A 27,862-nucleotide genomic window follows, 5' to 3' on the forward strand; every position below is an offset into this window, starting at 1 on the left:
ATTAAGGGCCTTATAGGCAAGTAATAATATTTTGTAACTGATACGGAACTTAATAGGTAGCCAGTGCAGAGACTGTCAAATTGGGGTAATATGATAATATTTTGGTCCGTGGTGTCCCGGCGCCGGAGTGAAGGACATCTGGGAAGATCGCGTCCTGGGTGCACCGGGCCTGTGCAGAGAAACACACGGAGTAGACATGTGTAACATGAATGACATGAATATTTCTTGGCAGGTTTTTGTGAGATTCACCCAACTCCCATAATATATAATAAATCACTTTCACAGAATTTTACCTTAACTGTTCCCTGCTGGTGGAATGAGCTGCCTGACTCGATCCGAGCAGCTGAGTCTTTAGCCATCTTCAAGAAATGGCTAAAGACACACCTCTTCCATCTACACTTGACCCTCTAACACTTGCACTTGCACTTTCTATTCTATTTCTGTTTTAACTCCTTGTTTTTTATTTAAAGGGGTCATATGATGCGATTTCAAGTTTTCCTTTCTCTTTGGAGTGTTACAAGCTGATTGTGCATAGATAAGATCCCTGAAGTTGCAAAGACTAAAGTCTCAAAACCAAAGAGATATTCTTTATCAAAGTTAAGACTCTGCCACGCCCCCCTAAAACGGCTCCCACATGTCTACCTCACTATGTGGAAATATTAGCATAATGCGGCCCAAATGTGCACGCAAAGAAAGAAGGCGTGGTTTCAATAACCGCAGTTAGTGTTGAAGCAGCCATGTCAGGGAGACGCTGTGTGTTTCTAGGCGAAAGCAAAAGCACTTTATTTGGCCTTCCAGAAGTAGATGCATTTAGGAATCTTTAAGATCACTTACAACAGAACAGCAATGCATTTTATGGACGACCGTTTCGTGAACCTAGGAGAGGAGGTAATTCTGACTTTGCTATGACAATCTGGCACTTCTGAATCAGCTACTGTTTTGTTATTAGTTTAAGTATTTGCTATTGACTGTTCAAATGCGGAGTTTTGCGCATGGTGTGTGTGTGTGCGCGCGCGCGTGTGTGTGTGTGAGAGAGAGCGCGCGAGAGAGAGAGAGCGCGAGAGAGAGCGCGAGAGAGAGCGAGAAAGCGCGAGAGAGAGAGAGAGCGCGAGAGAGAGAGAGAGCGAGCGAGAAAGCGCGAGAGAGAGAGAAAAAGAGAGAGCGCGAGAGAGAGAGAAAAGAGAGCGCGAGAGAGCGAGAGCGAGCGAGAGAGAGAGAAAAAGAGAGAGCGCGAGAGAGAGAAAGAGAGAGCGAGAGAGAGAGAAAAAGAGAGAGCGAGAGAGAGAAAGAGAGAGAGCGAGAGAGAGCGCGAGAGAGAGAGCGAGAGGGGGGGGGTCACATCACTAACACACTAACACATACCAGCTTCATCACTGTGTCTGTCACACGACTCTAGCTGGTATGTGTTTGCATTTAAAAAAAAAAGCCTTTACCCTTTAACACTAGCACTCTCTATTCTATTTCTATTCTATCTACTTGTTTTTTTATTTATTGTAAAAAAAAAAAAAAAAAACTTGCTACGTGTACTGCATTAGACTAACCGGGACTTGTCACAGCATTTACATATTATTGCTCTTTTGTTGGTTTGATTGCTTCTATTGCCCTCATTTGTAAGTTGCTTTGGATAAAAGTGTCTGCTAAATGATTAAATGTAAATGTAATACAGAGTCAGTCTTTGAGAATTTGGCATACTGATTTTTGCATGGGAAAGGCGGCATATTTGGACATGGACATAGAACATTTTATCATAATAAAAATATATTTTGAACCAGGCCAGTATGTTATGTGGTGAGGTGTCAAAGTTATTCTCTTTAACAAGTGAAAGGAAAGCTGAGAGTGAGATCTAATAGTGATTAAAGAGCAGTTTCCAACCACTGTGACATCTTGTGATCTGACAGTAGGCACATATGAAATGTCAAAATGTCAAGGGCATATCAATGTTTGAGCACATTATTGTTTGACATCATACTGTTCTCGTTTGCCAAGATCGAGGCAAACGTTAAACGCCCATCCTGCTGAGTATACTGTTTCAGCCTGATGCATGTTCTCGTATGAATGACAGCTGTGCCGAGAACATCCCAAGAAGCCAACAAAGCGATCTTTGCCTTTACACCTTGTGAATGACATGCAGTGAGCAGACCAAACCAGCACTCAGTCTTGATCGGCTGCCCAGATACATGATCAGCTGTGCCAGACCTGAATAATGTGACATAATGAGATGAAGTTTCTCACAGATGACGTCTGACTCAAATCCTTCCTTTCTCTGCTTTCTTTGATCATATCTTTTTGGAAATAGACTCCTGGGAAAGGAGGTTCTCAGAGCTCGGAGTCTGAGCAGCCGTCTGCTGATATGAATAATGAGTCCTCAGAGGTAAGCCAAATTAAATTTATAACCCTACCATCATACTGCCTAAATGCCTCATTGCTTTAAAGACTTTTTCTTTCATTTGCTAAAATTATATCAGTGTTGTATTCAAGCCTGTTCCAGGAAAAAATTCAGTCAGAAATTAAAGTTCTGTCATCATTTACTCAATCAAATTTTTTCTAAAACTGTAGATTTTCTTTCAAAATTAGAAGTTTATCAAAATGTTCATGCTGCTGTTTTTCCATATAATGAAAGTGAATGGTGACCAGATGCCATCAAGCTTTAGAAATGACAAAAAAAGCACCATAAAATTAGTCCCTATGAGTCGTCATATTAGAGCTTTTTATGTGAGGAATTTGTCTATATTTTCTCCTTTTGTGTTCGACAGAAGTAATAAAATCATATGGGTTTGGAATAAAATCAGGGTGAATAAATGGTATAAGAATATTTTTGGATGAACTCTCCCTTTAACTCTCATTTTAGTAACTGATGTGATGTTACGCTGCATGTTCTTTGCTGTTTCGTATCTTCGCCTGAATTCATTGTGGCGTTAATTTTTTTGTTCACAGGGCTTCATTTGTCCCCAGTGTATGAAGTCACATAACTCTGCTGAGGAGCTCTTCAAACATTATGAGGTGTTCCATGAGCCAGGAGACCAGCCGTCCCCCTTCAGCCCTGGCAGGTGGGCTTCTGTAATATTAAACCCTACTTGCTTCCTTTCTTGTCAGAGAAACTCAGTCTCTCAACCAGATAATCTAGCCAGCATTTTATTTAATCTTAAAGCAAACTATACTAAGACTTCAACAATGCAGAAATAGTCATTAATATGAAAAATGTATAATAAAGGCTTGTGGGTTTTGTTGTTAAGGGAGGATCTAACCCTTCTTCGACAAGAAGTCCAAGATTTACAGGCTTCACTGAAGGTATTATGCCTTTTACTCCCACCCTTCTTATCGTATCAGCCTTAGGATGCATGAAATGTGCATTACTCATAGCACCATTACTCAATAATGTTATTCCACTGGATATATGTATTGGGTTTAAAATTGCTGATGTGCAATTTTGGTGTGTGTTTTCAGGAGGAACGCTGGTTTTCTGAGGAACTGAAAAAAGAATTAGACAAAGTACAAGGACATGTAGCAACTAACAAAGTAAATCCTTTGAAATGCTTGGTTGCTCAAACAGAGATCAAAGATGAATTAAGAAAAGTTTACACTTTGAATGGTGTCTATTGTCTACTGAAGGAATGTTTGCTGTGTTCTCTAATTGAATTGCTGGATGTGTATCGATTTTAGGGCTCACAGAGTGATGGTACTAGTGAAGAATCAGGTTAGTTGAGTAGTGTTGATTTCATTCTTTAAAGGAATGTACTGGGTCCAATACAAGTTAAGCTCAATCAATAGCTCTGTGGCATTACATTGATTGTCATATTAGCACAGGATATTGCATTTTTTAAAATGTATATATACTGTAACAGCATTTTCATTTAATTAAAAATGAAAGGATATATCACAATTATTTTCAGTGCAAATGCTGTCAACAGAGTGTATCTCGTATTGAATCCTGAACATACTTTTAAATGTTTTATTTAAGCATAATGGTTCATTTTGTGAAGTTGCAGTCAGTGTTTCTTTCTCCTCAGAGCTTGAGATGAGGCTCAACAAATCTGAGACAGAGAAGTTCAACATCAAACAGATGAAAGACTTGTTTGAACAGAAAGCTGCCCAGCTCGCAACTGAGATAGTTGGTAGGTTTTGCGGGAACGTTCCTGCCTTTAATATTTATGTGCTCTTTAGAATGTTAAAATGTTTGTTTCTATATTTAAAATTATTTGAAAAAGTATCAGCTTAAGGCCAGTCCTAAATGAAATAAAATAATAAAATAAAATGTGTTTCATATCCCAGACATAAAATCTTGTTATGATGAGGAGAAAAGCATGAGAGAAGCATTGGAGCAGAGGCTGGCCAACCTAAACCAAGATCTGCAAAAAGAGAAACAGGAGAAGGATAAATTGGCGGCAGAGCTGGTAATGTCACATCTATTGTCTCATGATAATTAATGAGTTTGCATCCTCTCAGCTGCTGGTGCCCATACCTGATCAACCTCTTAACTCATCAGTCTCTCCTGGCTTAATCCTGTCTGTCATTGGCTCTCCTCCAGCTCCAGAGGCCTGGAGTGGAAGACGTGGAGGTGTTGAAGAAAGAGCTGGTGCAGGTGCAGACGCTCATGGACAATATGACCCGTGAGAGGGAGGAGGAGTCCGAGCGCCTCAAGAGCCAATACGAACAGCTGCAGGCCAGCTTCACTACCTCAGAGGTGAGCTCAAACCTGCTGTGACCTTGTCTGCACTGTATAACTGACGTGAGGACAGAGTTACCATGATGTTTTACAGTCGATCTCTGCTGTTAATCCTGAAAATGTAAGTATTGATAGAAGCGGACAAATATGGAGACTCGTGCCAGAATCAATAGCTCGTGAAGGCAGAGATAATGAAAGGTGATTTTGAGACAAGCAACGGACCTTTGAATGGATGTGCCAGTGATGTCACTTTGCCCATTGAAGTAAACCGAGATCACAAACGACTGCAGATTGCTGGCATTAAAACTCTCAAACTATTTCATACTGTCAGTTTCAATCATAATGTCGTGTCCGAACGTGTTTGTTAAACATCTAAGGGTCACACTGACTGTCCTCTTTAACAGATTCCTGAGGTTAACCGTTAACCCACTGGCAGGCCCTCCCACCTCTGAGTGTTTCCTGTAAACATGCCTGTAATTGCCTGCACTTCTGACCTAAAAATCGCTTCTCAATATTATATAAGGTCCCACAAACAGAATAGTTCTGGTTCGTAGATCATTACAAACGGGTCACTTAAGTGTACTTTCGTCAGATAATGGTTTGACGTTTGTTGGTCTACCTAATTCAAAGGCTGCCATCTAGTGACGGTATAAGGAAATGTTAAGGTTGCTGGCATCATTCTTTGCAATATGCCTCCATAAATTCATTAGATTATAGTGTCACTGTTTCAGACCCTAGAGAGCTGTCTAGTAAAGCAATAATTTACAACCTAACTGAGGGGCCGTTTACACGACAACGGCGTTTTGGGGACTGAAAACGCATATTTTTGAAAACGGGTTTCAAAGTGGACGTTTTTGAAAACGGCACCATTGTCGTTTCCTTGTAAACACCCAAAACGGGAATCTTTGAAAACGGTGATGTCAGTACGTGTTAGGTATGTAGACATACCCAACGAACAAACATACACAACAATGGCGGAGTATATGGTACTAGTTGTTGCTGCTCAAGAGTTTGCTAACGCTTCTTCAGCAAAGTGTGGATTTACTTCACCAATATTACAACCAACAGCGGAGACGCATCATATAATCTTCACTTCCCTACAGGTACTGTTTACTAACAAGGTGACAGCGCCAACTACTGGCCTTGCATACGTAATACAGCGTTTTTGGCCATTTTCGTGGATATGTGTAAACGCAAATCGTTTTGAAAACGTTGTTGTGTATACGTGAAACTTTTTAAAAGCGCAAGGGAAAAACGTTTCCGTTTTTGACTACACCGTTGTCGTGTAAACGTAGCCAAGTTGTTTCTCGCATGAATCACACACAAAGTGTGAGAACTTCATTTTGAACTGATGTTTTCTTTCGATACTCTTTAAAACATAATAAAATAGTTACACAACTGTTCAAAAGTCTCTTCTGCTCACCAAGGACGCATTCATTTGATCAAAAATACAGTAAATCATTAATCTTGTGAAATATTATTACAGTTTAATATAACTGTTTTAATACATTTTAAAATGTAATTTATTCCTGTGATGGTAAAACTGATTTTTTAGCAGCCACTACTTCAGAAATAATCCTGATGTGCTGATTTAGTGCTCAGGAAACATTTCTTATTATTATCAATGTTAAAACACTTGAAAATGCTGCTTAACATTTTTTTTGCGGAAACTGTGATACACTTTTTTTCAGGATTCTTTGATGAATAGAGAACAGCTTTTATTTGAAAGAAATATTTCATAACAATGCTGAAGTCTTTGCTATTACTTTTAATTAATTTAATGTGTCCTGACTGAATAAAAGTATTAATTTCTTAAAAACAAAAAATCTTACTGACCCCAGACTTAGTGTCCATTTGCTATATTTATCATCAGAAGCATGCCTAAAACACCTTCTAGGTAGGCAGCGCACCAGGGTTTGAAACATAGTCAGTGTTTTCTCCCAAAGTACTTGTCATAACCTGTGTATTGGCACCTCTGCCTCTGTACCGTGTGTCCTGTCTCACCTCACTGGTCTGTGTTTGTGTGTCCTTCTCCCTCGTTCACCCTTCACTTAACTCTGAACCTGCTTTGCTTGCTCTTGGAGATTCGTAAACTGGAGGTAACAATTTTTCCTTTTGAATGCCTCAGTGTCATGTTTTTCATTATTTTTGCCAGAATGCCCCTTTTTTTCTTCAGAAAATGTAAGTTATTATGCAAGTCTCTCTTAATGTCTATGCTCTTTTATATTCTTCATGTCATCAGCTTTAGAATTTTTCATTCTCCACCATAATGTAATGTTCTTTTCATTTTCATCCAATGAAAAATGCATTATACAATGAAATTATTATTTTCTTGCTCTCTTGTTTTGCCATGTGCAAAAATATCAGACTTTAGACAGAGTAGACGGCATATTAAAACTGAAGCGAGCATAAATGACACTAGACTTGTTTGCTTTGGCGATTTCACATTTGCATGCTTGTTTGTAGACAACGATTGCTCAGTTGAAGGCAGAACTGGAGAAGGGTCCTCAGGAGGCAGCGGTCTACACCCAGCAGATCCACCAATTACAGAGCAGCCTGAACAACTTCCAGCAGCAGACCCAGGTAACACTCACATACACAAACAGATGGAGATATGTTGTGTCTAGATTTACTAGACCACCCTAAGCAACAAGGCATGTGCTGTATGCTCACAGCAAATCCAGCTGTATATTTTAATGGCCTAATTTACAGCTTCACAGAACACACGCCAGCGCTGAATATGTTGAGACCCACTTCCAAATATAAGTTTACTGTACCGCCGTTTACAAGCGTCACCAGCTGGCTTTCAGGAAATGGCCCAACACATTTCATAGGAAGCTTCTTGGGCTGCTGGCCCCATGTGTTCAGTCCAAAGTCGCCCCATTGACCTATCAGCACACCATGTGTTTTGATTGGCCATTAAAGAGTGTTGACATACACACCACAGATGCTGTGTAATTAAAGCAGCAGGGGGAGATTGGTCTCGTGCCTGTTGTGGCAGTCAGAGCAATATAGGGCCACAGGTATAGACCCACAGCTCTCTAGTCCATTGTTCCAGTTGTCAAGACAGGATTAAGAGATCAGACTCCAAAGGTGGGCTGGCTTTTGAAAAATGTGGATCATGGTACTGATGGGAAGTGATATAGGGGCGATTAAGGGGTCGTTAATAGAACCATCCCTGTGAAGTGTCCTGCGGGATAAATATAAACGATAATTTCAAGTTCAAAAGGAAGATGCATTCAAGGACAGGAATAAGAAAGAGGGCAAACCTATACTTGACAATGATCTTGTCTCATCTAACCTATAACTTTTTAAAGTTACCAATTTATTTTGTTGTTAAAACTTCATAATATAGTTTAATTTGACATTAGTTAATGCATTGTGTATCAGGAACTAAAGTGAATGATTATTAAGGAATATTATTTATTTTGTACTGTATATATTATTTATGTAATTATCTAATCTAGGTTAATGTTAACATAAAAATAATGTTAAATGCTATTATAAATATGCTATTGTTCATTGTTAATTCCTGTTGTTTCATAATAGATTAATTAATGTAATAATTATATAAAACTAAAATTGTTAAAAAATATGTTAGTATTTGTAGATTTCTGAATCTAGATTAACAAATATTGTAAAATTGTTGTTTATTAATAGTTCATGATATTTAGGCCTATATTTTTTATGTATTTTAACAGCTTTTACATATTATGATTTATGTATTCATTACATACATTCTTTTCTCTCTCTCTATATATAAATATATAAGCAGGCATTTTTTATATTAAATTATATAACATTATTTATTTTGAATAATTAAGACATTTTGCAGTCCTCTTGGAAGTTACTAAGACCTCAATTAGGTTTTGGTTGAGAACCACTGCTCTAAAGTACTGGAGGTAGGGTTACTATAAAAAAGAAAGTCATACAGGTTTGAATCAGCTTGAGTTAATGTTGACATTTTCAGTTTTGGGTGAACTATCCCCTTAAGACTCTTTCGTACACTTGAAGGACCAAATAAAAATGGGTCAATGCAAGAAAACACCGTTAACAGCAACACATTACCAAATGTGATCTTATCTACCTTGCCCTTTTTATAGCCGTCACAGGCAAAGTTCACAACACAATTGCCCAGCCCTGCCCTCATAAAACTCTGCTCTCATAAGAGAGATCCCTGAGCTATCCCAGAATTCCCAGATATTTGTCAGCATGCCACAACACTGTTATTTGGCATCTTATTGGATATTGATGCTCTGTACAGTGTGCATAGGCTAGTCTGAAGAATGTAATATTATTAATTGTCATAAAAAGACAATATGTTTTTAGACATGTCGAGTTGCCATTTTACTCCGTCATAATAAAAACCTGAATGGCAATAAATGTCTAATCATTCTGTCACTCCTCAGCTTTTGTCAGAGAAGTTATCGCGTAAGGAGAAGGAGAGACAGGAACTCGAAGAGCGTCTGGGTCAGGAGCAGGCCTCTAAGAAGAGTCTTCAGGCTAGTCTGCACCAGAAAGACCTGGAGCTCCAGGAGAGCCAGGCCCGGGTGTCATCAGGAGAGGCAGCTCTGAGTCGGGCCCAGGCTGAATTAACCGAACGCGGGGAGGAGGCCGCACGACTCAGGCGGGAACTCGGCGAGCTGGAGAAGGACCATATAAAACAGTAATTTGTATAAACGTATATGAAGATACAGTATATGTAAATTTGTTTAGTGCAAATATGCAGTGTATGGTATTCCATTTGTAGTTCCTGAGACAAAGGTTTGATGTGCACTAGTGTTTGGGAGAGGTAGGAGGAGAGTTTATGCATTGGACTGCCCGAGGGAAGAAGCTGTCTTTTAATCTGCTAGTCTTTGTTTTGATTGTTCTGTATCTCTTCCCAGAGAGCAGAGGGGAGAACAGGTGATGTCCAGGGTGAGTGGTGTCCATTATAATACAGCTGGCTTTCTTTCTAAGATGGCCAGTGTAAATGAGGCTAGTCTGCACCAGAAAGACCTGGAGCTCCAGGAGAGCCAGGCCCGGGTGTCATCAGGAGAGGCAGCTCTGAGTCGGGCCCAGGCTGAATTAACCGAACGCGGGGAGGAGGCCGCACGACTCAGGCGGGAACTCGGCGAGCTGGAGAAGGACCACCAGGATTTGAAGGCAGAGAGGAAACAACTTCAACAGCAGAGAGAGGATAAAGAAAACCAGGGCCTGCAGCAGCAAAGTGAGATCAGCCAGGTCAGTAAAATAAATGCACAATACTATAACAACCATCCATCCAGAATTAGAATCAAATTCATCAGGGTTAGAATCAGAATCAAATAAATCCATCCTTTAGTTCACAATCAGCTTCAGCCATCATTTAGTTCAGAATCAAATTCATCAAGTTAGAATCAGAATCAAATCTGACCATCCTTTAGTTTAGAAACAAAGTCATCAAGTTAGAATCTGAATCAAATCTGTCCGTCCCTTTGTTCAGAATCAGATTCAAGTTAGAATCAGAATCAAATCCAGCCATCCTTCAGTTCATATTCGAATCCATCCAGTTAGAATCAGAATCAAATCCATACATCCTTTAGTTCAGAATCAAATCCATCCATCCATTAATTTAAAATATAATTCATCTATTTAGAGTCAGACTCAAATCCACCCACCCTTTAGTTCCGAGTCAAACCCATCCATCCATTTATCCATGCAATTCTATCTTTTTTTATTTACAATAATAATCAAATTAATCCAGAAACTTAATTCTAAGAATCAAATCCACCCATCCTGAATCAAACCCATTGATCCATTACACATTTAGAATAGAATAGAATAGTTTTATTGTCATTGTTTTTGAAACAACAAAAGACTTGTTTAGCAGCTCAGAAGGTTTGGCATAATAAAATAAAAAAGACAGACACAAGTACAGATACAAATAGAGATATTAAACAAGAAGAGAGAGGTAATCCAGAAGGTACAAAGGTAATGAGAAATATCGTACTATAAAATATATACAATGGTTTGTGCCAGACAGAGTACTTTGTGCAAATAAACAATGGTGAGTGGTGTCCATTATAATACAGCTGGCTTTCTTTCTAAGATGGCCAGTGTAAATGTCTTTCTATTGTTGACCAATAGTAATTGGTCAGCAGGTGATGAGGGAGGGTGAGCATGTTTTAGCTTCCTGAGGAAGCAGAGTCTGATATAATGCTGGGCATTCCACACCTGATGGGAGGTCGGCCGAGATGTGCACACCAAGGAGCTTAAAGCTCTCTACCTCCTTTCCATGAATGCAGAAGGCAGAGTGCTCAGTGCGCTTTGATCTATTATAAGTTCCTTGGTTTTAGAGATGTTAAATCCAGATTATTGAGGGAACACCATTCTGTCAGATGCTGAACCTCCTCCTTGTAGGAGTGTCTCATTATTGTCCGTAATCAGTCCTACTATGGTGGTATCATCAGCAAACTTGACGATGGTGTTGGTAGAACGGATGGGGGAGCGGTCGTGTGTGAAGAGCGAGTAGAGGAGGGGGCTGAGGACACACCCCTGTGGTGTGCCAGTGTTCAGGATGAGAGTGGATTATGTGTGACCTCCCATTCTGACATTCTGGGGTCTGTTGCTTAGAAAGTCCAGTATCCACGTGCACAGCGAGCTGCCTAGGCTCAGATTTGTGAGGAAGACTACTAAAGTATTAAAGGCTGAGCTGAAATCCATAAACAGCATTCTTACATAAGTGTGCTGATCCAGGTGTGTAAGTGCTGTGTAAAGATTTGTACTTGTAATCAGGCTCTCATACTTCCATCCTCTCTAGCTGCATGCAAAGCTGCTGGAAACTGAGCGTCAGTTGGGGGAGCTGCAAGGCCGGCTGAAAGAGCAGAGACAGCTATCAGGAGAGAAACTCAAAGATCGGGAGCAGCAGGTGACAGACTTGCAGCTTAAACTGTCCCGCTTGGAGGAACAGGTAAAGACAAAAAATGGCTGATTAATACATATATCACAATACTGGACATAAGCTGGAAGACTTGGACCACATGAGTGCAGTAAAGCACACTGAGAGTAATTTCTGCCGTAATCAGCGTGTTAATTGATAATGCATGTTTACATGCAAAACCCAGACCAAATAATTATTACTATGGTGGGCTTGAGTGTCTTGTTTTCACTTTTAACCACTGCACTTGTCTCTCACTCTCTATGACTGTACATATCTGTGATTATGTGTGTGTAGTTAAAGGAGAGCTCTACCAGGTCTACTGACCTGCAGCATCAGCTGGACAAATCCAAACAGCAGCACCAAGAGATGCAAACACTTCAACAGAGCACTAATGGCAAACTTAGAGAAGCACAGGTAAAAATGACTGTAGCATCTCATTAAGTGTTCCATCAGTGGATTTTTGTAGAAAAAGCAATATTTGCTTTACTGTGCAGGAAAATAAATGTACCTTTTAGACTGTATTTATTAAAAAATACAGTAAAACAGTAATATGATTACAATTTAAAGTACATTTTTCTATTTTAATATATTTTAAATTGTAATTTATTCCTGTGATGGTAAATCTGAATTTTCAGCAGCCATTACTGCAGTTTTCAGTGTCACATGATCCTTCAGAAATCATTCTAATATGCTGATTTGTTTTTTTTAAGAATAATTTCAACATTTTCAGTAGTGCTGCTTAATATTTTGTGGAAACAGTGACACATACATGCTCCTTTGATGTTCTTATGCAGAACGACCTGGAGCAGGTGTTGCGTCAGATCGGGGACAAGGACCAGAAGATCCAGAATCTTGAAGCTCTGCTGCAGAAGAGCAAGGACAGCGTGAGCCAGCTGGAAGCAGAGAGAGAAGATCTGTGTGCTAAGATCCAGGCCGGTGAAGGAGAGGCAGCTGTGCTGAACCAATTAAAAGAGAAAAATCACTCACTACAGGAACAGGTACTGGACACTGGACTAGTATGACTACACTACTTTGAACAGGGAGGAAGCTCACTCTAGTTTTTCACCCATGTGTTAATTCAGATTACGCAGCTTACAGACAAGCTCAAGAACCAGTCAGAGAGCCACAAACAGGCTCAGGACAACCTCCATGAGCAGGTGCAGGAGCAGAAGACCCACTTGCGTTCAGCGCAAGACCGCTGCCAGAGCCTCGAGACCACCATCTCTGAGCTTACCACACAGCTCACAGAGAGCAAAGAGAAGATTGCCCAGCTAGACACACAGGTACTTGTGTTGTGTTTGTTCATAATTATTTAAAATAATAATTAATGCAAACATGAAAATTATACCTATTTCTGGCCAGTTGTTATTGTTTACTAAAACAAAAACAATTTAGAGTAGTTTTCATTAATTGTAATAAAGCTGAAATTAAATTAAATCTTAATAATAGATGAAAAACTTAGTTTATATATTATTTATTATACTATATATTAATAAAAATGGCAAAAGCACAAAACAATTGACGAAAACTTTAACAAAAATAAAATGATAATGAAAAATATAGAATTAGAAGACTACTCAAAAATGTAATAAATACTATTATAGTGTAAACACAATAATAAATAATAAGAGTTTCTGTCTAATTTATTCACCCCATCTCATTGTAAACCAGTTTTCTGTGAATAATTCCTTTAATGCAAAGTGACATTATAGTGCTTTTCAATTTTATTTATTCCAGCCTAATGATTTACAGATGTTAAAATATTAGTGAAGTTTATTAATATTTCATTATTGTCACCAACTTAAGTATTAAAACAAAATACTAGTAAAGTTTATATATTACTTTTTTGTGTTTTAGCTAAAAGCCAAGACTGAGATGCTATTGTCTGCCGAAGCTGCTAAAAATGCCCAGAGAGCCGACTTGGAGAACCACCTAGAGACTGCCCAGAATGCATTGCAAGATAAGCAACAAGTATGTATGATTGCTTTGACAAAATTTTAACCTAGTGTATTTATATCAGTCATTTTGTTGGAGGTTCATAGACGTTGTTTTTGTCGTGTGTCTCTGCAGGAGTTGAGTAAAGTGCAGGCTCAGCTGGAGGAGCAGGGCCGCAGGCTGCAGGAGAAGCAGGAGCAGTGCTCTCAGCTGGAGACCAGTCTGAAGAACAGCAGAGACAAACTGCTGACTGCAGAGCAGAGGATAGAGACTCTGGAGACCCAAACCAAGGTCAGTGTCACTGCAGCACATTTCTGCTTTGTCATCGTGACTTCATTTTAAAAATGTTACAGGCCTGTTGTGTTATGTTAGAGATATCAAATGGCAGTATTGACAAGAAAGCAGTCTTGATTTATTTCTTTGCTTTTTTTTATTGACTTTTTGCTTACTATGAATTACTTGGAAAAATCTGCGATGTTTACTTGATGGAGAAATGCTTGAAAGCTACACACCATTGTAATAACTGAATCTTTTAATATGGATTGTATTATAATGAAATTTCTGTGATGTAATGTGTTTTCTGCATGTGTTTTTGTCTGATATAGAAAGCAGAGGTAGAGTTAACTGAACTCCGCTCTGGAAGGGAACAGGCTCAGAAAGAGCAGCAGATGCTGAAGAAGCAGATCAGTGAGCTAGAGATGAAGACGAAGGAGCTGAACAGTCTTTTAAACTCTGAGAAACAAGGGTAGATACTTCATATGGAAAAATGTCAATTCTTCAGTCTTCTGTGACACTGAAGACTGGAGTAAAATTAGCAGCTGATTAGTACAAATTTCACAGCACTGCACATACAAGCTGGAAGACTTGGATCACGTGAATGCAGTAAAGCGCACTAAGAATAATTACTGCAGTAGTCAGCGTGTTAATTGATAATGAGTGTTTACATGCAAAACCCAGACCAAATAATTATTACTATGGTGGGCTTGAGTGTCTTGTTTTCACTTTTAACCACTGCACTTGTCTCTCACTCTCTATGACTGTACATATCTGTGATTATGTGTGTGTAGTTAAAGGAGAGCTCTACCAGGTCTACTGACCTGCAGCATCAGCTGGACAAATCCAAACAGCAGCACCAAGAGATGCAAACACTTCAACAGAGCACTAATGGCAAACTTAGAGAAGCACAGGTAAAAATGACTGTAGCATCTCATTAAGTGTTCCATCAGTGGATTTTTGTAGAAAAAGCAATATTTGCTTTACTGTGCAGGAAAATAAATGTACCTTTTAGACTGTATTTATTAAAAAATACAGTAAAACAGTAATATGATTACAATTTAAAGTACATTTTTCTATTTTAATATATTTTAAATTGTAATTTATTCCTGTGATGGTAAATCTGAATTTTCAGCAGCCATTACTGCAGTTTTCAGTGTCACATGATCCTTCAGAAATCATTCTAATATGCTGATTTGTTTTTTTTAAGAATAATTTCAACATTTTCAGTAGTGCTGCTTAATATTTTGTGGAAACAGTGACACATACATGCTCCTTTGATGTTCTTATGCAGAACGACCTGGAGCAGGTGTTGCGTCAGATCGGGGACAAGGACCAGAAGATCCAGAATCTTGAAGCTCTGCTGCAGAAGAGCAAGGACAGCGTGAGCCAGCTGGAAGCAGAGAGAGAAGATCTGTGTGCTAAGATCCAGGCCGGTGAAGGAGAGGCAGCTGTGCTGAACCAATTAAAAGAGAAAAATCACTCACTACAGGAACAGGTACTGGACACTGGACTAGTATGACTACACTACTTTGAACAGGGAGGAAGCTCACTCTAGTTTTTCACCCATGTGTTAATTCAGATTACGCAGCTTACAGACAAGCTCAAGAACCAGTCAGAGAGCCACAAACAGGCTCAGGACAACCTCCATGAGCAGGTGCAGGAGCAGAAGACCCACTTGCGTTCAGCGCAAGACCGCTGCCAGAGCCTCGAGACCACCATCTCTGAGCTTACCACACAGCTCACAGAGAGCAAAGAGAAGATTGCCCAGCTAGACACACAGGTACTTGTGTTGTGTTTGTTCATAATTATTTAAAATAATAATTAATGCAAACATGAAAATTATACCTATTTCTGGCCAGTTGTTATTGTTTACTAAAACAAAAACAATTTAGAGTAGTTTTCATTAATTGTAATAAAGCTGAAATTAAATTAAATCTTAATAATAGATGAAAAACTTAGTTTATATATTATTTATTATACTATATATTAATAAAAATGGCAAAAGCACAAAACAATTGACGAAAACTTTAACAAAAATAAAATGATAATGAAAAATATAGAATTAGAAGACTACTCAAAAATGTAATAAATACTATTATAGTGTAAACACAATAATAAATAATAAGAGTTTCTGTCTAATTTATTCACCCCATCTCATTGTAAACCAGTTTTCTGTGAATAATTCCTTTAATGCAAAGTGACATTATAGTGCTTTTCAATTTTATTTATTCCAGCCTAATGATTTACAGATGTTAAAATATTAGTGAAGTTTATTAATATTTCATTATTGTCACCAACTTAAGTATTAAAACAAAATACTAGTAAAGTTTATATATTACTTTTTTGTGTTTTAGCTAAAAGCCAAGACTGAGATGCTATTGTCTGCCGAAGCTGCTAAAAATGCCCAGAGAGCCGACTTGGAGAACCACCTAGAGACTGCCCAGAATGCATTGCAAGATAAGCAACAAGTATGTATGATTGCTTTGACAAAATTTTAACCTAGTGTATTTATATCAGTCATTTTGTTGGAGGTTCATAGACGTTGTTTTTGTCGTGTGTCTCTGCAGGAGTTGAGTAAAGTGCAGGCTCAGCTGGAGGAGCAGGGCCGCAGGCTGCAGGAGAAGCAGGAGCAGTGCTCTCAGCTGGAGACCAGTCTGAAGAACAGCAGAGACAAACTGCTGACTGCAGAGCAGAGGATAGAGACTCTGGAGACCCAAACCAAGGTCAGTGTCACTGCAGCACATTTCTGCTTTGTCATCGTGACTTCATTTTAAAAATGTTACAGGCCTGTTGTGTTATGTTAGAGATATCAAATGGCAGTATTGACAAGAAAGCAGTCTTGATTTATTTCTTTGCTTTTTTTTATTGACTTTTTGCTTACTATGAATTACTTGGAAAAATCTGCGATGTTTACTTGATGGAGAAATGCTTGAAAGCTACACACCATTGTAATAACTGAATCTTTTAATATGGATTGTATTATAATGAAATTTCTGTGATGTAATGTGTTTTCTGCATGTGTTTTTGTCTGATATAGAAAGCAGAGGTAGAGTTAACTGAACTCCGCTCTGGAAGGGAACAGGCTCAGAAAGAGCAGCAGATGCTGAAGAAGCAGATCAGTGAGCTAGAGATGAAGACGAAGGAGCTGAACAGTCTTTTAAACTCTGAGAAACAAGGGTAGATACTTCATATGGAAAAATGTCAATTCTTCAGTCTTCTGTGACACTGAAGACTGGAGTAAAATTTAGCTTTGCCATCACAGGAATACGTTACATTTTAAAATATATTAAAATAGAAAACCATTATTAAAAACTTTTAAAATATTTAAAATATTATTTTACTGTATCTTTGATCAAATAAATGTTTCTTTGGTGAGCATAAGAGACAAAAAATGTTACCGACCCCACACTTCTAATCTAATATGTATAGATCACAGGTGTGACATGAGGATTTTCCCTTTCCTTTCTGTCTCAGAGCTGCCACACAGCAAGAGGAGTTGAAGAAGAAAACATCAGCCCTCTCCGAAACAAGACAACAGCTGGAGAAGGCAGAGCAGGAGTGTGGAACCCTGCAGGCTAGCCTGGATAAACTGTCTCAGGAGGGTCAGAAGCGGCAAGCAGAGCTGGACAAGAAAGTCCAGGGTCTGAGCGCAGATCTTAAGAAAACTCAGGAGGAGAAGGAAGCTCTGACTAAAGAAATGGCAACGGTGAAAGAGGCTCTAAACAAAGCCTCGAAAGCTCTCAAAGAGAGCCAGACTAAATTAGAGGCAGAGAAGAAGAGCAGCAAGGCCACTTTGGAGGAGAAGGTGAGGATTTTGGCCTCAAAAAATGTTTGGACAGTTGTGTATGCTTCAAAATAAAGTCAAAATTATTATTTTTTCATGCAAACATTTTCACATAAATTTATATATCAACCTTTCTCTAATTTGTAGGAGACGTTTTATCAGAAAGCACAGCAAGAGCTTCAGAAAAACACAGAGACCGCTTCTAAAGAGCTCAGCCATGTCAAAGGTCAGCTTGAGAAATCAATAGAGGTAAGACTGTGAAGTATAACTCTAAAGAAGCATTGATTTCGACCTTTATGCAAACCCATGTTAGAAGAATCATGATATTTTGCAATTGTTGAATCTTTTAGGCAGAAAAGGGCATTCAGTCTCAGCTGACCGCACTGAACACTCAACTGAAACAGTCTCAAGATACACTGAAAGAGAAAGAAAACAGTGTACAGCAGCTACAGGCAGAGATGAAGACCACACAGGGGTCCTTCAGACAGGAAGTGAAGAAAATTAAGGCACAAGTTTCCGAGCTGCAGACTTCCCTCACTAAAAAGGCACATGGAGTTTCCTTACTCACTTATGTTTCATAAAATGTACATAAATTCTCTTAACACACCCAAGTTGAATGTTTAATTTCCTGTTCTTAAATGGATAGTTCATCCAAAAGTTAACGTTCTGTCATTATTTACTCTCCCTCATGTCATTCCAAATCTGTATACCTGATTCTGTGGAACCTAAGATATTTTTAAGAACATTGATAACCAAACAGTTTTGGTTCTTTGTTGTTTGGACTTTGGTTTGAAAGTCAATGAGAACTGAAACTGTTTGGTTACCTGCATTTTTCAAAATATCTTCTTTTGTGTTCCGCAGAAGAAGAAGGTCATATGCATTTGGAAGGAGGATGAGGATGAGTAAATGGTGACAGGATTTCATTTTTGAGTGAACTGCCATGTTGTTGGACATTATGTCCGTGAATAAATTGAATTGTGTTTCAGACTGAAGAGGAGGTAGAGCTGAAGGAGCAGGTGACGGCAGTGTCTAAAGATCTGAACGCTGAGAAGAATCGTTGTGCAGAGCTGCAGAAGACCAGCGACAGCACCAAAGAAAGTCTCGCCACCCTTCAGTCTGATTACTACGGCAAAGAATCGGAGCTCTCTGCTGTACGCCAGGATCTCAAGGTTTGTTTTATAAAGTATGAGCACATCTTAATAAATGATTACGTGCAGTTTGTGATTATTAGCTCGTATTTGTCATGTAGGTGTGTGAGGAGAAGCTGGTTCTAGCTCAGGAGGAGATGGTGGCCAACAGGAACCAGCTCAGTGCTCACGAAACCCAGGTCCAGGAGCTGAAGACGGGCCGCACGACGCTGGAGAAAGACCTCAGCAAGAGAGACGAGAAGATCAAACAGCAGGTGGAGGCTCTACAGAAGCTCCAGAAACAACAGGTAACAAAATATGCTGCAGATTTTTTAGATATCACCGTTGTGGCCTCAAGCCAGCCTTTGAACCACAGATGTTGCTGTGGTGTGAAGGTTACGGAAGCAAATGCCACCGGCCTTGATTGTGTGGCTATGAATAAAGAGTCTGTTCCAGACACAGCGAAACTACAATACAACCTTCTGTTGTGACCAGGAAGTGTTATAACTTTAATTTGCTTACCAACACAGACATGGAGATTATTATTTCATTATGTTATTTATGGAAATGTCGAGTTGTTCAGCTGACTGTGTCTTTTGTTTCAGGAACAAACTGAAGAGCAGCTGAAGAAGGAGAAGGCTCAATGCGAGGAGCTCAAAGTGTGCCAGAGCACTCTAGAGAAGGACAAAAACAAACTGTCTGCTGATCTTAAAGCTCTGGCTGAGAAGAATGAGGTCAGACTGATAGCCTCTGGCCCAAATCACTTTTATGAATCATGGCAGCCTTAAAATCTGTCACTTAAAAGTGCACTATATGTAAAATATGTACAATTATTGTTAACTGCTAGTTTTTTTCCTCAAAATATTAGTACTTTGAATCCTATCAGTGTCCTAAAAAAGCTTCTTTAATCTTAGCAGAGTCGGTTTCCTCCTCATAGGGACCCCCATAATGAGGCTTATTATTAATACTTATTAATGTCCAGCCAAAGTACATTTAATTTCACTAACCTATTTTTGTACATTTTCGGTTACTCAATAAAGTAGTTATGACAAAATATTTTTATAATGGAGCTTACTGAAATATTTTGCTTTTGTATGAGACTGTACACTACCGTTCAAAAGTTTGGGGTCCAAGGCTCCATTTATTTGATAAAAAATACAGTAAAAACTGTAATATTGTAAAATAGTATTACAATTTAAAATAACAGGTTTTTTTATATATATATATTTAAAATATCCAAATGTATTGTATATTCCTGTGATGGTGAAACTACATTTTCAGCATCATTACTCCAGTTATCAGTGTCACATGATTCTTTAGAAATCGTCTTAAAATGCAGATTTGCTGCTCACAAAACATTTAATATTGTCAATGTTGAAAACAGACGTGCTGCTGTGGAAACTGAAACATGAACAAAAAAAACGTGGTACACCTTTAAATGGCATATCATTGTTCTTCATTGTCCACTATCTTAAGTATTTTGATGCCTTTTGGATTACCATGAATTGTGTAGCATAGTTTGATGATCTGGGCTTGTACCCAAAGCGTTACAGGTTCACATCCAACTATGTTTATAACTGACAGAATTGTTTGTATATCTCTCACAGGAGCTGAAGGAGCTCCAGGCAGCGAAGCAGCTGTTGATCCAGCAGAAGGTGGAGCTGCAGGGGAAGGTGGAGGCAGCTCAAGCATCTCTGGAGCAGGAACAGAGAGAGCATCAGAAGACCAGAGACTCCATCAAACAAAAACAGCAACAGCTCAAAGCTCAGACGGACAAACTACAACAGCAACTGGTACTGATAATATCAACTTGATTTATTTATTATTACTACTGTTGTTATTAATGATAATAATATTAATGATTAGCAATTGCTGACTTATTTAGCAAAAATGTGTTTAAAATTTTCCACAGAAAAGTTACATTCTCTTCCTTTCTCAGGCTTCAGAAGTGAAGGCTAAAGAGGAGGTGGAGAACCAGAGGGAAGAGGCGGAGGTGAAGATGTCTATGCAGGTGGCGGCACTGAACGAGAACATGGCGACGCTGAAGCGGGAGTGGCAGAGCAGCCAGAGGCGGGTGGGCGAGCTGGAGAAACAGACGGATGAACTGCGAGGGGAGATCGCTGTTTTGGAGGCCACCGTTCAAAACAACCAGGATGAGAGACGCGCACTGCTGGAGAGGTTTGATGGCTCTAGACCAATTTGGGCATAAATAAACCGAGAAAAAGTGATGATCACTTTCAATTTGATCCTTTTCCAGGTGTGTCCAGGGTGAAGGTGAGATCGAGAAGCTTCAGGCTAAGTTGGTGGAGATGCGCAGGAAGCTGGATGACACTACAGCCGCCATGCAGGAGCTTGGCCGGGAGAACCAGTCCTTACAGGTCAGGCTGACACCAACACCAGACATACTGAAATTACTGACCTTACAATTCAGGTTTGGTGTTGTTTTGCATCTCTAGCCAAGTAAACTTCAGTTTTTAGTCAAATGTGGCCCCTTTTTCCTGTTCCAGATAAAGCAGTCGCAGTCTCTCACACGAAAGTGGGCGGAAGATCACGAGGTGCAGAACTGTATGGCTTGTGGGAAGGGTTTCTCTGTCACTGTCAGAAAGGTCTGCATCATGCCTACACACACGCTCACATTCTTATTTGATGAGGTAGCCGCTCGAATGGATCAAAGTATGAGATCAATACAATGTTAATGATCTAACCTACTGATCCGTGCGCCTGCGTTCAAAGGACTGTGATCACATGACATGGTGCATCAAAGCACGTTCCACCAACAAAAGCGTCTGTTTGTTGTTGTCAGGAAGTCATTGGCAATGAGTCATTCTTAAATCCACATCATATCTTCTGTCATATTTATATTTGCCTAAGAAACAAGCATTCCCAGTGTAACATTGTGAAGTATTACTTTTTTTTTAGTAATGTTCATTTGAATGATCTAATCAATTCTTAAAACATCAATATTTTACAGTGGATGCATATAATAATAATAATATTCATTCATTCATTCATTCACAATGTCTGACCTGCAGGACAGAAGGCACACTACAAATAATGCTTCATTATAATAATACTACTAATAAAAAATATTAGTAATGATAATAATAATGTTATTATTATAGTTATGATTATTATTTATTCACAAAAATGCCTGACCTGCAGGACAGATTGCACACTACAAATAATGCTCCACATAATAGTAATAATGTTAATATAATAATAATAACATTATTATTATTTTTATTATTGACATAAATGCCTGATCTGCAGGACAGGAGGGTTAGGAGACATGCTACAAATAATGCTTCACTTACTAAACTAATATAAGCTAATATAATATTAAACATGTTTTTTTTTTGTTTTTTTTTGTATTGTGCCTCCCATCCCATTTTTTGTGATACATTTTTATCTGCATTAAGGAAATTCTATTCACATTTTGGTTTTCCATACATAAAAATACATGGATGGAAACACATAAGATGTATAAATAAAGTTTCCAAAATGTGCATCAAAAGTCACAAAGTTGTTTGAGCCAGAAATATCTGAACCAGAATTTCTCCAAATGAACCAAATGGAAGTGTGAATCAAATCTTTATAATCGAATCAGTGCCAATACCCAGCCCAAACAATCCAAGCATCTAACTGTCACATCCATTCCATTCTATCTATCAGTGTGACATTAAACTAACTTAACCACCTGACCTAAATCATGACCCCTGTGTCTCTCTATTCCCCCAGCACCACTGTCGACACTGCGGCAACATCTTCTGTGCGGAGTGCTCTGCCCGCAACACCCTGACGCCCTCCTCCAAAAAGCCTGTCCGAGTGTGTGACAATTGCTTTGATGAGCTCCAGGTCTGATTGCCCTCCCTCCCAAACCCGTCCCCTGCAGCCCTCTGCGCCCTGCTCACCCTGACCTCTCCCCAGGAAACACGAGCAACCAGGAGAGGCCAGCCCAGGGCAGATGCAGAAGCTGCAGGGGCCACTGAGGAACAGCGTGTCGCAGTGGTCACTTAATGCTGCCAATCAGATAGAGAGGGTATTCTAAATTAAACCGGCCAGAAAGGTTGTCCTCATCTGTCCAGTGCCTTTGCCACTTATGGGGCCACTTTCAGACCCAGAGGAATCAAAAGGGAGGGACCGCTTAAGCAGATGTATAATTTGTAAAATAAAAATCAGTTCCTTACAGAAGTTTTGTGCTAAAGTACAGCAGCTTTGGCACTCAGGATTGAGTTTTACATTGATATCGTGATATAAGAGTCTCTTATATAGCTATAAGAAATGATGGGTGGGAAGGAATCTGAGTAGAACCAAAGCTGTTCGCAGGGTCCTTATTTGATATCATATTTGTAAGTAAATGTACAGACAAAAGAGGCACATGTGAATAATTCAGATATAATTGTCACTCTATGGAGACTGTATCATTTGTCATTCAATGTGGGCATGTTAACAAGGAATGTGGGTGTAACGTACATGCTTGCTTTGCTGCTCTTATGGCTGTTGAAATGAAACACTTGATGTTTGTTTTGCATTTATAATCTCACCAGTAGAACTTGGTGAATTATTTTAAAGATTTACGCACACGAATATGTCTTTTGTTTTCCTTTATCAATTTGTACACGCTGGATGTACATGCCCTGCTTTTAAGCAATAACTGCATTGGGCGTGATTGTTTGTGTGCTAATATATTGAAAATGAACACTGATTGTGTTTAAAATATCAGCTGCTACATTTCTCTTCAACTTGAGCAGTTTCTCTCATTCATGGCATCTACGCAACTGAGCGAACTCAACGCTGCGAGCCAACAATTTAGACATCAAGGGGTAGTTCACCTAAAAATGTCAGTTTTCACCATTTACAAACATGACAAAGTTTTTGTGGAACAGAAAAGTAGATATTTTGAAGAATGTTGAGAAGCAAACAGTGACTTCCATTGTATTTTTGTCCATACAGTGAGTCAGTGGGAACTGTTTAGTTATCAGCATTTTTCAAAATATTGTTTGTCGTCTTTTCTTTGTTTATTTAGCAGAACACAGAAGATATTTTGAAGAATATTGAAAGCCAAACAAACAAAAATCGTCCATACAATGGAAGTCAGTGGGAACCAAAACTCTTTATTTACCGACATTCTTCAAAATATCTTGTCGTCTTTGTTTATTTAGCAGAACACAAGATATTTTGAAGAATATTGATAGACAAACAAACAAAAAAAAATGTACCATACAATGGAAGTCAGTAGGAACTGAAACTATTTACTGACATTCTTTGAAATATCTTCTCATAAGTCTTGTTTTCTTTGTGTGTTTTGCAGATTACAAAAGAAGGTATTTTGAAGAATGTTGATGACCGAACTATTTCCGTTCCCCTTGACTTCCATTTTATTTTTGTTCAAACAGTAAAAGTCAATGGGGTCCAAAAGGGATTCTTTTGGACCCCATTGACTTTCACTGTATGGACAAAAAACCAGACATTTTTCAAAATATCTTCCCATCATACAGGTTTGAAACGACATGAGGGTGAGGAAATGACACAATTTTCACTTTTTTGGTTAACTATTCCAATATTAGAAGCTGAAAGTGTGGCCAGATGGTCAGAGCGTCATTGTAAGCGCTTAGTGTAGAGCTAAATGCGAGCGAGTGCAACTAACTGCTGTAAAGTATGCTTCACTGTATGTGGTTTATCCAGTAGCCATGTTTTGATGTTTTCGCTCTGCTTAATAGGTTGTAACGCCGACTTGCAGCGTTGATGGCACTGTTTGCTGTCAGTGTGATTCTGGGGTATTGATTACTTCCTGTTTGTGTGGGTAGATGGATCCAGGTGCATAAAGATCCGTAGGTATCCCAGGAACAATCATTAATGTCTCAGGATGTTTTGCACTCATCACCAGCTCAGTCATGTGACATGATTTCAGAAAATGTAATATTGTATGAATATTAGCCCTTTAACTTGATTGTGGATGAAATGTGTGCTGCAGTCAACAACAGTATGATAGAAGCCACTCAGTGCAATATAACTGGTCAAAACCCTCCATCTGACAACAATGCTGTAATTATTAGCAGTGTGTTTGTGCACATTCAGAAGAAAAGCAGGTTGTGCAGCTTGCAAATAAAGCTCATTTGTGACCGCATATGCAAAGTGCATCACTTGTAGGTTTTTGCATCAGAACTACTCGCTAACTACCTGTTATATGGTCGTCATGCATTATTATTGTTGATTGGCTCATATTTCCATGTGCTGAACAGCAGGGTGTTCACATTCATGTTGTGGTAATGTGTTTGTGTGCCTTATATCAAGGTTTGTTTCTATCACTCAATGCAGACACGTCTTAACAGGCAAAACCTATCAAATACATGTTAATTCATTTAGCAGGTTCCTACATATGTGTGATGTGAAAGCAGTATCAGAAATGGATGAAAAAATCAATCAGAATATACTAAATGCATAAAATAATAAAAAAAAAAAAAAAACAGCAAAAGTGTAAAATATCACATACTGACAGTGATTTAAGGTTAATTGGTTTGTATGCCGGAAGGTCCTGACTCAAATTAAGAACAGCTGAACTACTTCATTACCTGAGATGTTTTGTTGTTATGGAGGAAAAAATGTTCAGAAGTATTATGTTTTCAAATTTTCCATCATGTTTAAGAGTAAACAATGAACTAGCTGTTTCTATTTTCTTTCATTGTCCTGCTGTGTTATTTTAGGATTGTTTATATACTACTGTTGAATTTATGTATTAAATTCGTTTTATTTTTAATATTATCAGGTTAAATTTTAAGTAGAAATTGTTGTCATTTTGTGGTGTGCTTTGGTCGTATTTAAAAAAAAAAAACATTTTAGTACTTAATCTTTTGTGTTGGCAACTAACTGAAATACATTTTTCATCTAATAATTATATTTTATTTCAGTTTTAATTCAAAATACCAAAAACTATTACTTGTTTTAGTTTTACTGGTGTCCTGGTTAAACTTTAAAATGAAATACTTTGTTCGTGATGTATAAAAACAACTTAATATTTTATTTTTCATGGTCAACCAAGTAAATTATTCACGAAACAAGGCAGTGCATAATATTGTTTTAAAGAAAATTGTAATTTATACAAATGAGAGTTTTGCTAACGTACACACTGTATTACAACACATACAGTAGGTTCTTTTATCTAAGCATTTAAGTTTCCCCATAATACACAGTGTCACTCTCTGACACACAAATTCAGCATCTTTTTTTGTGTTATGAATGTGCGACATTCTGTTCTCCAAAAATGAAAAAAAAGGGGAATTAAAAAGTGCAAACTGCTCAGGGTCACCACTGGAACAGAATCCAAGTACATGGATGTATTTCCATTTTTAACAAAAAAAAAAATGTTGTTTCAAACCCCTATGACTTTCTTTCTAGGACATAATCAAAAGTGACTTTTGCACAATGCGAGTCATATAGAAGACTTGAATACTTTCATGGTGATGTCTGTCCTTTTAAAAACTTGACAGCTTCAGTCCTGTTGTATGGAAAAGAACAGTTCAGACATTCTAGTAAAAGCCAGTCAGGTTTGGAATGACATGAGGTGAATTAAAGATAGAATTTTCATTTTAGGGCAAACTTTTCCTTTAAACTACATGAAATGCCTTTGTGCACTGCGGTGGTTCATTGGCACTCTGGGAGAAGTTCTCTAGAAAGTCTCTGAATAAATTAGATCTGTGAAGACTCCAGAAAAGAGTTCTTGACCCGCGGCTGCTGACAGTCCTGCTTCAGCAGGGAACTGATGGCATCCTCAATCTCCGACACCCACGCTTTCTGAAACACACACAACATACAGCCTGAGTAAGACCGTTTTTGTGTGATTTGAGCTAAAAGCTAAGTTTATAATACCACTGTTAGATTTTATTGCCAATCTTTTATGTTATTTATATGTAACCTTGACTGCATTTATTAGATAAAAAATACAGAAATATTGTGAAATATTTTTACTATTTCAAATAACTGTTTTCTGTTTGAATATATTTTAAATTGTAATTTATTCCTGTGATCAAAGCTGAATTTTAAGCAGCCATTACTCCAGTCTTCAGTGTCACATGATCCTTCAGAAGTCATACTAATATGCTGATTTGCTGCTTAAGAAACATTTCTTATTATTATCAGTTGAAAACAGTTGTGCTGCTTAATATTTTTTTGTAAACCATAATTTTTTTTTCTTCCAGAATGAATATGTAATGTAATGTCAAATTGACATTAAAATTGAATAACCTAAGGATGTTTGACATGTCAGCACTGGTTAAGTTTGTGAATTATGGGTGTTGGGTGGAAATCAAAGCATGGGTCTTTGAAAACACATTAGCAGGATTCACCTTCACAGATTCAGTCTGGGCTTGCAGAATGAAGACTCCGATGCATTGCTGGTAACGATTCTGGTGCATTATTATGAAGGAATTGGGCAGACCAGATGCTGAAACATTCAGAGATAAAATGTCAGTCCATCAGTGAGAACTTCAGTGTTTGTATCAGTGCTAATCACACATGGGTTGATCCATCCTCAATGGAAATGTCTGTATTACTAAATAATTAATTACATAACAACTGCAACATGATCTCAATCCAAAGAGTGTGTCATGGTATGTCTGTGCGTACTGTCAGCACCTGTGGCATTGAGCTGGTCTATGTTCTTTAACTGCAGGCGGTCCAGAGAGATGGGCTGGTCCAGGACAATGAAACTACAGCTCTCCTGTAATAAGAACTCAAGCTCTTGGCCCGCAGCCGGACGCAGAGGGTTCGACTCCACCACGCCAGACTTCTGCAATACAAAACCACAAGGCTGTGATATTAGTTGTTTAAAAGTTTGACCTAACTTATGCATAAAGTAAACATTAAACAGCACTGGAAAGCTATTTTACTTCTGTATTGTACTGTATTTCCAAGTCAAAGAAAATATTGAAACATAATAAATCTAGGATGGGATTGGACTTGTATCCATCTACTTTTTCAATCATATTTTCTAGGAATTGATTGTATTGTGAAAAGTGGCCCTTCCACACCAGACCTGGATGCTACATTATTTAAATATACATTAAATGTTAACTGATGTTAAATTAAAATCGAGCAATATTTAAAAAAGCTATTATATTGAAACTATATATATATATATACATACATATATATATATATATATATATATATAAATAAAT

At 38.3% G+C, this 27,862-nt stretch overlaps 2 protein-coding genes across 5 annotated transcripts in view; one reads left to right on the top strand and one right to left on the bottom strand.

The window, feature by feature from the left end:
- The window catches only part of LOC107672259 (early endosome antigen 1-like), a 27,202-nt gene extending 3,493 nt beyond the window's left edge, over nucleotides 1–23,709 (top strand). The window contains exons 2-31 of one of the 4 annotated variants that reach the window (XM_016465376.1): nucleotides 2,297–2,371; nucleotides 2,935–3,047; nucleotides 3,234–3,288; nucleotides 3,445–3,516; nucleotides 3,661–3,694; nucleotides 4,008–4,112; nucleotides 4,270–4,391; nucleotides 4,526–4,681; nucleotides 6,748–6,762; nucleotides 7,130–7,246; nucleotides 9,073–9,318; nucleotides 9,794–9,886; nucleotides 11,445–11,594; nucleotides 11,859–11,978; nucleotides 12,359–12,562; nucleotides 12,647–12,847; nucleotides 13,422–13,535; nucleotides 13,635–13,790; nucleotides 14,105–14,244; nucleotides 17,250–17,580; nucleotides 17,707–17,808; nucleotides 17,910–18,104; nucleotides 18,546–18,728; nucleotides 18,809–18,994; nucleotides 19,292–19,420; nucleotides 20,294–20,479; nucleotides 20,626–20,864; nucleotides 20,944–21,064; nucleotides 21,194–21,292; nucleotides 22,425–23,709. In XM_016465376.1, the coding sequence (XP_016320862.1) occupies nucleotides 2,297–2,371; nucleotides 2,935–3,047; nucleotides 3,234–3,288; nucleotides 3,445–3,516; nucleotides 3,661–3,694; nucleotides 4,008–4,112; nucleotides 4,270–4,391; nucleotides 4,526–4,681; nucleotides 6,748–6,762; nucleotides 7,130–7,246; nucleotides 9,073–9,318; nucleotides 9,794–9,886; nucleotides 11,445–11,594; nucleotides 11,859–11,978; nucleotides 12,359–12,562; nucleotides 12,647–12,847; nucleotides 13,422–13,535; nucleotides 13,635–13,790; nucleotides 14,105–14,244; nucleotides 17,250–17,580; nucleotides 17,707–17,808; nucleotides 17,910–18,104; nucleotides 18,546–18,728; nucleotides 18,809–18,994; nucleotides 19,292–19,420; nucleotides 20,294–20,479; nucleotides 20,626–20,864; nucleotides 20,944–21,064; nucleotides 21,194–21,292; nucleotides 22,425–22,547 (4,182 nt within the window). In that variant the 3' untranslated portion in view covers nucleotides 22,548–23,709. Of the gene's footprint in view, nucleotides 1–2,296; nucleotides 2,372–2,934; nucleotides 3,048–3,233; nucleotides 3,289–3,444; nucleotides 3,517–3,660; nucleotides 3,695–4,007; nucleotides 4,113–4,269; nucleotides 4,392–4,525; nucleotides 4,682–6,747; nucleotides 6,763–7,129; nucleotides 7,247–9,072; nucleotides 9,319–9,640; nucleotides 9,887–11,444; nucleotides 11,595–11,858; nucleotides 11,979–12,358; nucleotides 12,563–12,646; nucleotides 12,848–13,421; nucleotides 13,536–13,634; nucleotides 13,791–14,104; nucleotides 14,245–17,249; nucleotides 17,581–17,706; nucleotides 17,809–17,909; nucleotides 18,105–18,545; nucleotides 18,729–18,808; nucleotides 18,995–19,291; nucleotides 19,421–20,293; nucleotides 20,480–20,625; nucleotides 20,865–20,943; nucleotides 21,065–21,193; nucleotides 21,293–22,424 lie in introns of all 4 variants that reach the window. The other 3 variants (XM_016465377.1, XM_016465375.1, XM_016465378.1) reach the window with 3 other exon arrangements.
- A 2,004-nt stretch (nucleotides 23,710–25,713) lies between these two features.
- Nucleotides 25,714–27,862, bottom strand: part of LOC107672323 (pleckstrin homology domain-containing family G member 7-like) — a 17,897-nt gene continuing 15,748 nt past the window's right edge. The window contains exons 15-17 of the mRNA XM_016465469.1: nucleotides 27,318–27,471; nucleotides 27,029–27,126; nucleotides 25,714–26,477 (exon numbers count right to left, since the gene is read on the bottom strand). Of these exons, the coding sequence (XP_016320955.1) occupies nucleotides 26,373–26,477; nucleotides 27,029–27,126; nucleotides 27,318–27,471 (357 nt within the window). The 3' untranslated portion in view covers nucleotides 25,714–26,372. The remainder of the gene's footprint in view (nucleotides 26,478–27,028; nucleotides 27,127–27,317; nucleotides 27,472–27,862) is intronic.

Source organism: Sinocyclocheilus anshuiensis, unplaced genomic scaffold (genome assembly GCF_001515605.1).
Source record: "Sinocyclocheilus anshuiensis isolate Anshui unplaced genomic scaffold, SAMN03320099.WGS_v1.1 scaffold997, whole genome shotgun sequence".
Taxonomy (NCBI): domain Eukaryota; kingdom Metazoa; phylum Chordata; class Actinopteri; order Cypriniformes; family Cyprinidae; genus Sinocyclocheilus; species Sinocyclocheilus anshuiensis.